The 15,314-nt window shown below is 47.6% G+C and overlaps 1 protein-coding gene across 15 annotated transcripts in view; it reads right to left on the bottom strand.

Annotated features, from left to right (window-relative positions):
* The window catches only part of ZNF618 (zinc finger protein 618), a 149,737-nt gene that overhangs the window by 34,002 nt on the left and 100,421 nt on the right, over window positions 1-15,314 (bottom strand). For 8 of the 15 annotated variants that reach the window (XM_071453585.1, XM_071453590.1, XM_071453588.1 and 5 more), the window contains 5 exons: window positions 10,517-10,600; window positions 5,371-5,460; window positions 3,987-4,022; window positions 3,154-3,231; window positions 2,062-2,151 (listed from right to left, as the gene is read on the bottom strand). In XM_071453585.1, coding sequence (XP_071309686.1) covers window positions 2,062-2,151; window positions 3,154-3,231; window positions 3,987-4,022; window positions 5,371-5,460; window positions 10,517-10,600 — 378 coding nt within the window. The remainder of the gene's footprint in view (window positions 1-2,061; window positions 2,152-3,153; window positions 3,232-3,986; window positions 4,023-5,370; window positions 5,461-10,516; window positions 10,601-15,314) is intronic. The other 7 variants (XM_071453591.1, XM_071453595.1, XM_071453596.1 and 4 more) reach the window with 3 other exon arrangements.

Raw genomic sequence — 15,314 nt, 5'->3', positions numbered from 1 at the left:
GCACTCCAGCAGAGACCCAGACAGCTGAACTGGTGATGCTGAAGGGCTTTCCTCATCTATTCCCACTATGACTGAATTTTCAGCATTTGCCTTATACCAAAAGAATGAGACCAGGGTAAAGATACAGTCTCAGCTTTACTTAATCTGACTGCAAGGACCCAAGAGAAGCCAGCTGTGCTTTTCAAAAGTCAGGTGCTAACAGCTTCCTCACAGACCTTGGATTTTGGGAGGAACAGTCTGAGCAGCAGAAAGCTGTGAGATGTACTGGCCAGGCTCACCATGCCCTCTCCTATATCCTCATCAGGGTTAGTAGCTTGTCATTGTAAATCATAAATCTTACTGGTCATGGGAACTAGGAGAGGAAAAAAGAGGTTAAAAAAAAAAAAGGAAAAAGAAAAGTTTATGGGGAGGGGGTTAAACCTTATGAAAATACTGATCCTGAGTGTCCTCATAGCTAAAGATACTTGAAAGGACTGGAAACCCACCTGCACAGCTCAGGGCCTGCTGATCTAGCCTGCAGCAGGGACAGCTTCTTTTCTTTTGCTGCAGAAATGATGGTGCAAGAATGGCCTCAAGCCCAGCACTCAGAACATGCCTCCTCCTCCAGAACTAGGGCAGGGCCTGGGGGGGCCACTGGAACTGTAGGGCCCCCAGAGAAACACAGCTGGGGTTTCTTTTCTGCTGGAGAGCCTGGACTGGAACCAGCAGCTCAGCTATTACAATGGTTGGTTGGGAAGGTGGAAGACATCAGTGGCAATAAATGACCTTGAAATGGGAAGCACTGGGAAGGTAAGGATTAGCTAGAGCTGAGCAAAGCCCAGTGCTCACTGCACACTGCTCCTGAGCTCTCTGTAGGGGCAGCAGAGACCCCAGAGCCCTGCTGTCCAAGGGCTCCTCTGTGGCAGGAGATGGACCCACTGCTGGTCACCAGTGTTTTCAGCCTGAAGGCTGAGAATACCTCAGTGAAGAGGTGGAGCTTCCATGGGCAGGCAACCACAGGAATAACTGCAATGTGTGCAATCAGAAGCACTGGGGCAGGTCCTTCAGCAGGTGGCAGATAACAAGATTAGCTTTGTGATGCTGATGCTGGACACGTATTTTATGCCCTGCACCTTCTACCATGGTCCATATAAAAAGAGAACCTGCTTGGCACCTGTCAAGAGCCACCAAACCTTAAAAGCAACAGTCTGGTGGAGCATGTTCCCATAAACCCAAGGGTGCCTCACTAGAATCCCTTAAAACCCGATTCCCGGGGATTTTGGGGTGGACGCGCCCCCTGCCGGCTGCAGCTGCAGCTGCTGAGCTCGGCTCGTCCCTCATCCCATCCCTCATCCTCCTCTCCATCATCCCAAGCCCTGGAGCAGCACACCCCGGGCACCCAGCAAAGCTCAGGGCAGCGCTGGGAAGGGAAAAAGAAGTTCAGCTGTAAAGAACTTCTCTGCAGACTTTGAAAGTGTTCAAATCCAGCAGGTAGCAAAAATTTCTCTCAACATGTTTAGTCAAATTTTGCACTGAATTACACTGAACTGCTTGTTAAAGCCTCCTCCCCTCTGTGTGGGGAGTGCAGACCACAGTGCTGTGCAGTTTGTTGACAACTGCCTTGTCCTGAGCTCCCTGAAATAAATCATTTATTGAGTGTGATTCAGTAGCAAGCTGCTGAGGTCATTTAAGTGATTTTGAAACCAGTTTTATCTCACTGCTTGAAATAATTCCCCAGAAGCTCATAGAAAGATACTTCTTCTCTAACATCTATGTTCAGTTATTATTTAGGGGAGTATAAAAATGTTGTGCATCTCTTCAGTTAAAAAAGAACCTAAACCATCAACCTCACGAGGAACATGTGTAGAATTCCATGGGCTGGGGTACGAGCCCAGAGACATTCCAGACCTAACATTGTCCCTGTGAGAGGAGATCCCAGCTCAGCTTTACAGTGCTCAGCACATGATCTGTGTCCTGCCCACTGCAACCCCACAGCTCCAGGGGAAGGATCCCCAGGAGTGAAGCTCCCCAGAGCCCCGGAGGTGCCAGCCTGCAGAGGGCCAGCCCTGCAGCAATACTCACTGATGGGGGCGTGCAGAGCCACGTGCTCTTGGTAGGGAGTGTAGTACTTGTACTGCTTGCCACAGAACTCACAGGTGTAGTTGCCAGTTTCTGTGAAATGAACAAGGACAAAGGTCAGGAAGGAGGCCAGGCCTCTTACACAACTCCCAGTTTCTTTTTACAGAGAAACTGGTCAGGTCACACAAACATTCACACAAACATGCAAACTCCTGCATGTGGAACTTGCCTGCCTTGTAATCCACACGTCCTTTTCCCAAGAAAGGAAACAGTTCAAAACAGAGGGATGGACCATGCATAAAAAGTTCAGTAGAACTGAACAAGCTTCAGGAGATTACCCCAAAATTACAACAAGTAAGTGTGCAAAACAAGGGAGAGAATCCAGTTCTAAAGTCTGTATTACAGTGACACAGTTCTGTCCTCTGGTTACAGAAGGTCTGGGATGTGTGGACAACAGGAACAGTCAAACCAGGAAACAAACAGGTTCAAGTATTAGAGAACTTTTATTTGGGATTGTGGAGTTCTCTTGCAGGAGAAGGGACTCTACTGGAGTAATGTGCTCATTCCTTCTTTGGGGATACTGGAAATAATGGAGTGTAACCACACACTGATACCTCCTCCTCTTGCCAGTGCTGGGAGTACAGAACTGGCAGCAAGCTGCAAGATGAAGGAAAATCCATGGATAATCAAATGTTTCCAAAATGGAAAATTCAGGGAAATGCTTTGGCAAAACCTGGTATTCTCTCTGTTTCTCTCTGCTCTGTTTGAGGACCTACCACAAAGGCAGTGTGAATGAATCACCTGCCAGCTCTCAGTGGACCTTCAAGCCCTCTCTCATCCCTGCCAGGCTGCTTTTCCCTGAACTCCCCTCCCCTTCTCTTTGCAGAGCTCTTGAGCAGAACACATCACAAGGCTGCAGTTCTTAGGGCCAGGGTTGTTGGTGTTTGATGCTCCTTTGAGCCTGAACATACCTGTGAGCATCCAAACCCCATGCCCGCTATGTAACAGTGCTTCCTGCTTTCTCTAGAGGTACTGCAGCCAAGGGCAGTGAACTCCTGAGCTTTCCTTTTTATTTGACACAGTAGTGACTCTTACTTGGCCCAATCTTCTGGAAGGGTTCGGGCTCCTCCTCCTTCACCTCGTCGGCGGCGATGACGGCCTGGTCGTAGGGGTCTGCAAGAGAACAGAACCAGGACAGCTGACAACACCTCAGCTTTGCCTTCTACAGCTGCATGGGCACTGAATGCTCCTGCACCTGTAATCACATTTCCATCTGTAACAGGATTGGAAAACAGGAATGATAAACCAGTGACCCCTCTGTCTGACTTGTCCCTCCTCCTCTTCCTCAGGTGCCCCAGGATTACCCCTGCTCCCAGCCCACTAACAGGCCTTGTAGGAATTAATGCTTAAAAAATGCAGAGAAAAATGGAATGAACACATTGCAAAGTCTGATCCATATTTCCTGATTTTCTTCCAGGGAATCTCCCCTCTAATGCTGCTGAACTGGCTGACAGTGGGCACAGCAATGCAGTCTGCAGGCACATCACCTACCAAATACCAGCCTGGGACTTCTACCAGCTAACAGCACAGCTAGCAACAAATCACAATCACAACCCAACCCACTTTAGAGAAGAATTTGGTGTATGCCTTGAACAATTTACAAGATCACCACAGACATGAAACACCTGCTTCTTTGTTGTCTGAAGCCTGACCAAGTGAATGTGCAACAAAAGCCTGGTATCTGCTAGGGCTGGGCATCAACCTACTGGCTGTAGACACTGGGGAGGGAGAGAGGATGCTCCTGTCCCACTGCAATCCCTGACAAAACTCCTTTGACTCTTACCAGTTCAGAATCGACCTGCTGTGTCTGAACTACTGAATGCTTGAAAAGGTTTGTGAAATAAAGCACACAAAGGAGCTCAGCTTACCTGCCCGGTTTTCTGGGGCCCCTTCCACACTAAAAACTAACACAGAATAGAAGAAGGAGGGGAAGAAACAAAACAGAAATTAAATCCTCTTAAATGGTCTTGTTTTCCTCCTGCATTTCACACACTGCTGCAGCACATTTCAGCCCCACTGAACAAACCAGGCTTTGTGCCCCAGTCCCTCCTCTTCCCAGCAGCATCCTCACAGGACCTGGTTGAGCATGCCCAGCCCTAATTCACACAGATGCTCAAGGCCTTTGTTCTGACCCTGACACGGCCCCAGGTGGAGTTCAGGTGCACAGCTGCCTCACCCCTGCATGTGCTGAAACAGCAGCCCCAGGGAGGAGCTGGGACAGTCCTTGCACACTCATGGAACCCTTTCCAAGCTCTCTTGTGGCCCCTGGCAAAGTTCCCTGAGACATTTCTGACTGAGGCAGCCACATTCCCCTCACACTGACTGTCAGTGCCACTAATTTTCTTCTGGCTCCCACAGGAGGAAGGGAGCTGGCAGTGGTGCCCTGCAGGAGAACACTGGCTGTCCTCAGAGCATGTTCAGATGTCCACACTTCCCAGCTAAACACAACCATTTTTTTAGACAGCCATGTATTGTGAAAAGCACTTGCTTTTCTGAGACAGCCCAGCCATTCAAAACCTGCTCCTGTCCAGCTGCCTCTTTCTAGAACTCTCCTTAGCCAAGTGAGGAGCAGTACTGCCAGGCTTGCAGCACACACAGTGAAGGTCTGGAATATCTGTGGGCTCCCAGGTGAGGAGCTTTAGATATTCAGTAAGCAGGGGGCAAGCCAGCATGTTGATACTTCATTTACCCCAATGCAGAATAAAGAAACACTGCTTCTGGCAGTGGGTGTCTGCTTCTGTCCAGGTGTCACCAGCCTAGGTCACATCTACAGTCACCCTTTAAGGGCCACTGACTACTTCAGCAGCTCACTACCACAGTCATTAACAAAAATGAAAGTTCCCAACTCTGAAATCTGAAATAATTCACAGAGAAGTATGCTGGGAACAAACCTGTAAATTCAGAAACCAAAAAGCAACCAACTTCTTCCCAGCAAATAATCAGGCTGACCATTTACCTTGAGGTACTCAGTCCCAGGCTCTCCATCCTAACCATGACCCTCACTGCAGACCCACTGCAAGGTCCCTGGTCCCAGCACAGATGTTGTTTTTATGCACACAGAGAGAATCAGGCACAGCAAACTCCTCCCTGCAGTGCCTGTAGACTGTGCCTCCATGGCAAAGACAGGTGACCCGTGCAGTGCCACGTCCTGCACAGCACAGCACAGGCCACATGCTCCTGCAGAGCCACATTTTGCTTCCCCAAAGACTTCTCAGCCTAGTTCAGGTGTCTGAGTGTCAAAACATTACTCACCATCCACGGCATGTAGGTCTCTGTGCTCTTGGAAGCAGCTATAGTATTTATATTTTTTCCCACAAATGTCACACGTGTACCTAAAATTGTCTGTAGGAAGAAGAAAACAGACCAGTTTAGAAACTCTGAGGTGAAAGGCAAGCACTGCAACCACACTGGTCAATCAGACACCCCCATGCACTGACACATCCCACGTGCTCTGTCAGGTCTCTAAGGCACACAGACAACCACTGCCTCACACTGTTCCCCCTGCCCCACACGATATGGCTTGGGGCATATTCTGATTTATTTCCTCTTCAGACAGCTCTGCTCTCCAGGGTAGACCCCACAGACCTCACAGCAATGAGGCTGCAGGGCAGCAGGCCCTGCTGGCATCTCCTTTGGAAGTTCAGGGAGAAGCAGCTGTAGGTCAGGACTGGGACAAAGGGGCAGAACTAAGCACAGAACCAATGTATGAGCACACACCTGCTTCCCACTTCTGCTCTTTACTGACTCCCAACTGCACCCAGGATCTGTCAGAACCAAGAAACCCAGGAGACCCAACAACCCAAGGCAGGCAGGACAGTAAGGTGCTCAGTGAAGGGAGGGCTGGTGAAGCTTGGCTTCATATCCATTTGTTCCCTACACCCCATCACTTCATCCCAGCATCAACCAACCCTTCACCACAGCTGTGTGGGGCAGACAGATGTAAAACAGCTCCAAATGTTTATGGATCTGGTTTGTTCTGAATGGGGATCGGTGTCTTTAGCTCAGCTCATCACATCAGTGCATGAGGAGGATTTCCTGGCCAGCCTGGTGGAGTGTTTCTCCTCTCTGCTGCCTGACACACTCTGGGGTGCCTTTCCTGAGCAGTCACTCCACCTGTCAGACAACCCCAGGACAATGGCTTGGTGCTATGAGCCCACAGCAAAGTGGCAAACATCATAAAGTCCATGGCAAACACAGTGAAACACATCATTTGTACAGCCACAAAGGATCCTGAAACCTGTGTGTTTCCTTCCCAGCAGGAGCAAGGAGTGCAGGCAGCAGCTCCCAGGGCTCCACAGAGGACCTGCCAGTCAGGGAGCTCCCCTGCAGCAGTGCAGTTGTATCCATGTATTCCCACTATCAGCAGAGTTAAAGCCTTGTTTTTACCTCTTCCATCCTGTGTTCCAACACACCAGACTGTGCACATTAAGTAAGCTCTCATTTTATTTCTCCATCACTTTACTTTTAAAATCACTCCCTATTTTAAGCTATGATATATTGGTACAGTGTAATCACTCACTTGGGTTCACTGCTCAGTCCAGAGCACATGGGGTTCAGCACTAAATAAAGGATCACTGTCACCCTTTATTCAGAGTGACTGGAGAAGCTGTGATGATCTAGCAGAGAAAATTGCCAAATCTAAACGGTGTTAAACACCTGGGCACCGGAACTTTACCTCTGTGACTAAAAAATATTTGTATCTTAATCAGAGCACAGCAGGGCTAAACTAGAGTTAAGGGGTTTTTAGAAGTCTAGGCTGGACAAGCAAGGAGAAAGGGACTCTGCACAAACAGCATGGCTTGAGGGAGAGGAGGAGGAGCAGCAGAACACACCTGTAAGAACATTCCAGTGGCAAAAGCACTGGCAAGGCACATTTAACTGTGTTTGTTCCATTATGTGATCTTGTGCAGGCTCCTTGTGTGGTCACAAAACAGTGCTGAGGGCCTCCCTCTTCCCTGGGCCCTGTCCCACAATGAAGAGGATCAATGATTGCTGCTATCCGTGTAGCCGTTGCAAAACCCCCCCAGACAATTAGCACAGTCAATTAGCACAGTCAATTAGCACAGTCAATTAGCAGACAAACTCCTAACTTGGCATCAGTCCCACCTCGATGGGTGTCCCCAAACCAAGGAACCAACCTCCTTTTTGAAGTGCAATGAGCTCTACAGGACCAACAGAAGATTAACTCTCCAAAGCAGTCCCAAAGAGCAGGCACTTTCACGTTCAGAGAACAAAAACTATTATGGCCTTAGTTTGGAAGAAAAGAGCTCAGTAAATAGTAAGGCTTGTTAGAAGAAAACTAAACTAACATTTCACAGGGCCAGGCATGGCTACCTGTGGTCCCTGTCACACACAGGGATCTTACTGTCCCCAGCAGAGCCCATGCTGGCTGTGGGCACTTCTCTCTCCCCTTGGCAGTGCAGGGAGCATGGAACATGTAACAAGTGCCAACAGCACAGCCCAGAGAAGAGGGGTTTGCTGGTGTTGTTAGGGGACTGTCCCCACAGGCAGGGATTACAGAGAAGTAAGAATTTGTTCCAGCTGGTCTAGCTTGGCACTGATCTCCTGGGCTCTGTAGGAGAGAACACCCAGCAAGCAGTGCCCAGAGACAGGAGCCTTACAGAGAATTCACAAAGAGCTGCCCATGTGCAGCCCAGCTTTACCTCTCTGAACAGCAGTCCCTGCTGAGGCTGCTCCCAAGAGCCAGGCCCCCAACTCCTCACCCAGTACAGCCATCTCTGCTGACAGCCTTCCAACACACCCAGCACTGACCCAGCAGACACTGCTTGCTTAGCCAGAACCTCCCTGGGCAGAACCACCTCCCTGCAGTACCACTTAGAATCACAGAATCCCCTGGGCTGGAAGGACCCACAAGGATCAGACACCCCAACAATCTCAGAGCATTGTCCAAATGCTTCTTGAGCTCTGTCAGGCTGTGCTCACAGGGAAGCTGTTCCAGGGCAGTTTTCCTGCTGTGGGTTGTAACTCCAACCCCAAGGTATCCAGCTGGGGCACAATATCCAGCACCTGTAACACAGCTTGCCATGGGAAGAGCTGCAAGGGACTCCAGGTGCTCAGGTGTGACTGCAAACCCACACTGAAACCATCCCTAAACCTCTGCACAGGTGGATCCAGACAGCTCATGCTACCTAGGCAAGTTTGCTCAGATTCAAAGTCTCTGCTGTCATCGGGGGCTGCACCTTAAGGCTCCACCCAAAACACAACGACACCAGCAGGTGCTATTAGGGCAGGGAAGGACACTCCTCAGCCCCCAGCACATGCTGCCCCTTACTGGTATTCAAATCCTTGCTGCCAGCTGAGCAATGACCCTGCTGCAAACACAGACCTTCAAAATGCTCCAAAGACATCTGCTCAAACCCCAGACTCAAGTATCACTCTCCTTCATGCTCAGGAGCCTTTCCAACAGCAGCAGGGATTCCAGAGAGAGGTCTAGTGAGTACCAGCTGTACTTATTTAGTCAGCTCACAGTTCATCTTTAATACACAGCCAAAACAGAGCACCTTATCTTGCTAGTAGTAGAAAAGGCAAGGCACAGCCTCATTACAAGGCAGGTCCTCAGCTATGAAGGACTGGCACACTCAGATGGCAAATGAGCAGGTTTTTCAAGTACCCCAGGAAATAACTCCATGGGGACTGAAAGAAGTTTTGACCACTCTGCTTGCAAATGGATCCCAATAAAAGAGAGAATGAGCTGCTCCTCTCTCCCATCTCCAGGAGCTGCTGCCAGCTGGCTCTGGTGGTGTGTCCAGCACTCACTGGGACTGGCTGAACTCCCTGCCCCAGGGCTGAGCTCAGCTCTCTTCCCAGCAGATCCTGTATTCAAGATCTGAAGAATTTTTGTTGGTTTGATTCACATATTCCCCAGAGAAGGAAGCACATATTTCATTTTGGCAGGAAAGAGAAGGCAGAGAACACATGCCCAGCAGTGGCAGCCAAAACAAGACACTTCTTTCCTTAGGACACTTGGCCTCAGTGGATTTTGCTTTAGAAATTCAGGAAGGGAATAAGAGCAATCAGAAATGTGTTGAAAGGTCAGGAGCCCTGTATCAATAAAAACACAGCTAGAAACACAGATCACCTAAGCCACCCTCTAAGTGCAGGAATACCACAAAAGCTGGGTACACACTGAGCCCACTGGGCTCCAAGAGCTCTGCACAGCATCCCAGAAACCCAGACTGGAAACATCCATCCAGCTGGCATCCCTGCAGTGCTGCCAGCGCAGCCCATGAAGGGTCCCAAACGATGGGCTCTCCCCACAGCAGCTGCAGGAGCTCCTCAAGGACCTGTCCAAGGTGAAGAACAATTTCCACTGGGCCCAGAGTTCACACTGAGCTTTCAAATGGCAGAAGCCACAAAAGGTACTTGATAGAGGAGCTCTCAGCAGCTGGCACCCTGCAGACACCCTGGAATCCCATTGATCCTCCTCTGGCAGAGCACTATAGGAACAGCAGTCTAGCAGGGACAGTCTCCACATGTGGAAGGGCAAAACTGCTGAATGCAAACAGATCACAACAGCCTGATGAATTCTTCCTAACATCACCTGCAGCAGAAATGCTGCAGGTCCCAGTCAGGATAAAAGCAGGAAGATTAGAAGAGGGCAGTCTGGACAGCACTGCTTGTCCTGCTCCATGAGCAGGGTGGCTCCTTTGCACCAGCAGGTTTGGGAATGGCAAAGGAAGCACCCAACATAAGGAATTCTCTTCTAAATCCTACATTCTATAACAATTTCACATAACTCATTCACCTTGACAAACAAGGTTTCCAAACATTGTTTGGACAAAAAGTCCAAGAGCAGCTCTTAAAGAGGAGGGGCTGGATTTCTTACAGCTGCATTACATTTATGTCACCTCTCTATTTGAGGCTGTGATGTTTCTGGCCCCAAAAAGTCTTTCTGAGTGGGGTTTAAGTGACCACAAAGGATCAGCATCATCCCTCCAGCTTTGCCCAGTGGATCACAGGACAGTCGATGACTTGCTCTGATCCTTGGTTTCACATTCCTTGTTTCCTGAAAATCTGCTGGCAGATGCTCAAGTTCTGCTGATGACAAACCCAGAGGGCTGGAGCTGGGGAATGGCTCTGTGGCAGTACCTGGAGAAAACATCACCTTTCCTGGGATATCTGCCTCACTGGAAGGAACATGAGCAACACCAGCACTCTTCAGGAAGAGCCAGTCCCCATGACTAATCCACCTGATGCAAAGAAACAGGAAAGGATGGCATTTTCTGAGGACCATGCTGCATGCTTCCCACTGGGAAACACCTCTCCAAGCTGTGTCCAGGGCACACTCTACCTGAGCAGCCTCCCTGGAAGACCCAGAGTGCAGCTAATGCTTCCTTACAACACATCAGGGAAAAAACAAAACATCTGGGACCCTCACTTGTTTCTGTGGATTCCACCCAGGGCAGCACAAAGACAGCTCTGGAGAGAGGCTTCTTCTCCCTTTCCGCAGCCAGAGGGGCACCTAGATGGAAAGGAACACATTTATGGCTTCCTAAGCTGGCAGAACATTCCCCGCGCAGGCTCACAGACAATTCCTCTGACCTGAGCCTTTGGCATCTTTGGAGGATTCCTTCCAGACTGGCAGTGAGGAGAGGCAGAGTCAGGGCTGCAGGCAGGAGCACAGACCCCCCTCTCCTCCCCACTGGAACTGTGCCTGGCACACAGGTTACAGCTTTACAGAGGCATTTTACAGCCAGGGACAGAGCTGCCAGTAAAATCAGCTTCAATTTACATCAGAACTCTACTTAAAGGTGTCTAATGGCAAAGTTCCTTGAAAAGGGAGCAGGACTGAGCCCAAAGTCAGCAGCAAACCCTTAAGAGGATTAAAGTACCCAGAGTTACATTAGTAAGGATTAAATAATAATAAAATCCAGAATTCTGGAAAGGACAGAAACCCTCTCACACAAAGGCACAAGCCAGATCCTAAATGGGGGTAAGAAAAAAAAATCTCCCTGTGGGCAAACTACTCCAAGATCACTCAGTTCACAATAATTTACTTCCTTCCCACAAACATTTGGCCTCTGTCAGGAACACAGGAGACATCGAGGAACACACTGGATTAACACTGTGCTTCTCATGCTTCACACAAGGGCATCCTTGGGATGCAAGCTGCCAAGCCAGGAATAATCCCAAACCCTCACAGGGAGGGGTCAAATCCCCTGAAATGACCCAAAAATTGGTGCAAGATGCTGGCTCACCTTCCAGCTGGCAAGGGGCCCAATGAGAGGTGAGAGGGCATGGAGCCACAGGCTCATGCTTGCCTTCTCCATGAGGGATTACAGGGCCATTCCAGCCCCTGAGAAAAGCTGCTACAGGTGCAGTCACCAGCTACAGGGATGAATTACCCACAGCAATTTTTCAGCTTTTAAGTAGCTGGCCAGAGGAATCTATAAATTCTGTGATACTTTATTGAAACCATGTGTCAGCTGAATGTATCACAATGGAGATTTCAATGCACACCATCCAGGCCTGGATGTAATCCTACCAGGTTTGGCAACTTGATGCCAGACTACCAGGAATTTCCCTGCAGAGGGGAATATCCTGGTTTAATTTCTGAGAGAATGAACCCTTGCTCAGAATAGTCTGATGGTCACAAACTCTATTTTTTCTTTTTTTAATGTTCTGGGGAAAAGGTGTTTTGGACACTGTTCACTGGATGCTGAGAGACATTCTCAGGATGTTACATATCAAAGAATTTCCTTCTCCCTCAGTTAAAAGTATGCTCAGGTTGAATCCAAACAGACAGCAAATACCAGCCATTTAAAGAAAAAAATATTAATATTTTACAATTATCCCCAAAATCAGCATTATGGAGTAGGATATTGAGGCTCCATGGTAGAATTCAGACACGAGACAATGTAACAACATGAGCAGATCCTGTCTCATCCTAGTGTCACTTCAGGGCAGGGCAGGGTTCTTTTTTTGTAAATTCAAAGTGTAAATAAGGGTAAGATAAAGAATGGTCTAATCAGTGTCTAAAGGTGTTACTCCCAGCAATCTGGCAATGAACTACCTCAATCTGCACAATTAAAAAAATAGGTATACTTGAACCTACATAACCTGTAAATGAGGAAAGATTTTTCTTTCTATCAATAAGGATCTGAAGTTCCATCTCAAGTGAAAAAGTCCATTCAGCCCACACTGTGGAGTTCTGCATAACACACAATAAAGACAATTTTATTTTAAAGCCCCTTCTGGAGTAAAAATGGTTTGGCTGGGAACGCACCATTCATCTGTCTCACAACTGCTTGGATTAAATGATGTAGCACTGAGAGTTTCATAAAAGAAAAGTAAACCTCTCCTGACTTTTTCCTACTCATTTGTCCAGGACTAGAAATTCTGTTCTTACTGTGATTTCCAGATGGGAATTCAGATGGATTATCACTGCCTGGTTTCCAAAGTGAAAAGAAGAAGAGCTACTTAAATGACTGAGCAGCATTAAAGAAGAGATCTTGACTCCATAAAACCTCTTAATGAACAAAATGAAATTAAATTAAGCCAGGGGGATGCAGGACCCTGCTCCCCACAATCACCTGAGGCAGTCAAGAAAACCAACCCTGCTTAGGCTGAAAGGAGAAGGTGTCAGGAAGGTGATCCCTGTATTCCTCTGCCTTTCTGGTTAGGAAGATCCTTAGGAGGGAAGCTACTGAGAATTAAAATACTTAAGATACTGAAGGTGTATGGGTTTGTTTGCTACTCAGGTTCAACACTGCTGGGATTCCAACAAGCAGCTGAACAGAAAAAGGTCAGGCTGAAAGAAGAATTTGGAATAATCCCTGGTATGGCTGTTGTACACCTATTGCTAAATTCCAACCCACATTGCAAAGATGCAAAGTGCATCACTCACTGGATATACCAGGCATGTATTTCTTTCTTCACTAAAACCTTCCTGGCATCTTGAGGACAAACTGAGGGATGACCAGAACAGTCTGGGATTACTAAAATTCTTATCCTCTTTTTATTGAAATAAATATATTTCTCTATAATTTTCCTGCCTGGGAACTCTGTAAGAGATTTGTTTCCAAATATTAACATCCAGATTTCTGTAAAGATGGTCTATTTGGGCAGCATCCAAGAAAGAATTGAGAAAGAAATATTGGCAATTTTCTACATAAGATCATCTGAATATCACAGAATTTCAGACAACATGAAAGCCTCCTCTTCTAAAATCTCTGATTAAAACTACCCAGAGAGACACTGCTCCTCTCCAGAGCTAGTGCTGGAGAGGACTTGCAGCACATCAAACGCTCCAGTGTGTGTCCTGTTCCTGAGTATATCCTTAGGACTTGGATGGAAACACATTGGATATCCAGGAATTGTTCCCAATTTCACCCACCTCAGACAGAGGACACAGAATTACAAAATATTCTGTGTTACAAGGGACCCACCAGGATCCCCCAGCCCAGCCCCTGTCCCTGCCCAGCCCCTGTCCCAGCAACCCCAGCCTGGGCATCCCTGGCAGCGCTGCCCAAAGGCTCCTGGAGCTCTGGCAGCCTCGGGGCCGTGCCCATTCCCTGGGGAGCCTGGGCAGTGCCAGCACCCTCTGGGGGAAGAACCTTGCCCTGAGCTCCAGCCTGACCATCCTCCTATCTTGGGATAACTACCTCCAGCCTTGGGTTTTAAACTCAAAATTTGTCCACACTGCAAATTCCTGAACTAAGTTTCTTATTATTTTCTTAATTCTTCCTCCTCCACTGAAATTTATCATCCTTGGTCTCAGCCCATTGGTCACTTACATGTGCAGATCTTGTTTGGCAAATGGGAATCTAAAGAGACTTTGCCTACTTAAAATGCAAACACATTAGGAAAATAAAATCAATTTTTACAGTTCTCCCCAAGGAGCAGGAGAATTATTAAATAAGAGCACTGGGAAAATGAATCAGGCAGTTGTAAATGATTCACAGGTCACCATGGTGGCTGCACATGGGTGTGCACACATACAGCACTCACTGTATCTTACTTTTCACTGGGGAAGTGTCAGTGAGCACAACAAAGCAACTTCCTGGGCTTTGCTCTGCTACCCCCCAGAAAAGTAAAAGAAATCAAAAGTTACATTTACTTTAAGGAAACATTTATGTTGCAAATTAATCAAGAAGCAGAGATGCTAAAGGTTCTTCCTCAACCATAAATTAACACCAGCAAACCACCTCCGGATCTTCCCATCCCTGTCAGAACTTTACAAACACCATATCCTGTATGAGTAAGGTGTGGGCAAGAAAACCTTAACTTTGACTATATTAATTTCATGGTTTAAATTCACAGCTCTCCAAATGTTTTTGCACATGCAAGGCGTTAGCACTGTGCCTCCACAGTTAACATTTGCAAGGCATATTCCAGCCCACATCCCTGCTTCTAACCTTTCACTGCTTTTCCAAATGAATTTCTTCTCAGGCTGAACTTTCTCACACTTAGTCAGAGCCCCCAAAGGGAAATATGTTTTTAAAAGATCAGATCAATCTTTTTTATTTATGGGGTTCTGAAATATTTACTCTGTATTCCATCTTGGAAAAAAAAAAATGCCACTTCCTTTTTCTTCCTCACTGTAACTGCAGTGGAAACACAGATGAACATGGATGTACATCTGTGCCCAGGTGGTGAGTTTGAGGGCATCTGGCTGAGAAACTGGAAAGGAAAATGTTCTGTTTGTTGCCTACATTAGAACATTAGTGACCCCCTCCCACCAACTCTCCTGTCTTAGCCCAGCACCCAGGTACACCCAATAAGTATGAACAGCTACAAATGGGGAAGAAGAAAGTAAATTCAGGATGTATTTATATGAAATATATATATATATTACCAAATTCTCAAAAGTACTTTTTCTGAAGATCACTTTGGCACCTCTTGCCACCCTATTTATCCTTAAAAGCAGTTCTTTTCAACCCTGTGACACTGCAGCAGGTGCTGTGCATCCCTGCCTTCCTCAGGATTTGCTCCTGAGCTGCTCATCAGGCTGTGTGGTGGCACTGCAGCAGGTGCTGTGCATCCCTGCCTTCCTCAGGATTTGCTCCTGAGCTGCTCATCAGGCTGTGTGTGACAAATTTCAATGGCCCCATTTTGCTTCTCCTGATGCCTGAGGGTGGTCTGAAACACCCAGATGTATCCTCACCTGTGAGATGGTATTTGTGATTTTCAAAAATGACTGCCAAGCAAGGAAAAGGGGCTCAACGCAACAGAAA

The sequence above is a fragment of the Agelaius tricolor genome, unplaced genomic scaffold, assembly GCF_023055355.1.
Source record: "Agelaius tricolor isolate 1412-34295 unplaced genomic scaffold, bAgeTri1.0.p SCAF_37, whole genome shotgun sequence".
In the NCBI taxonomy this organism is placed as follows: domain Eukaryota; kingdom Metazoa; phylum Chordata; class Aves; order Passeriformes; family Icteridae; genus Agelaius; species Agelaius tricolor.
This window is presented reverse-complemented; position numbering and strand designations above follow the sequence as displayed.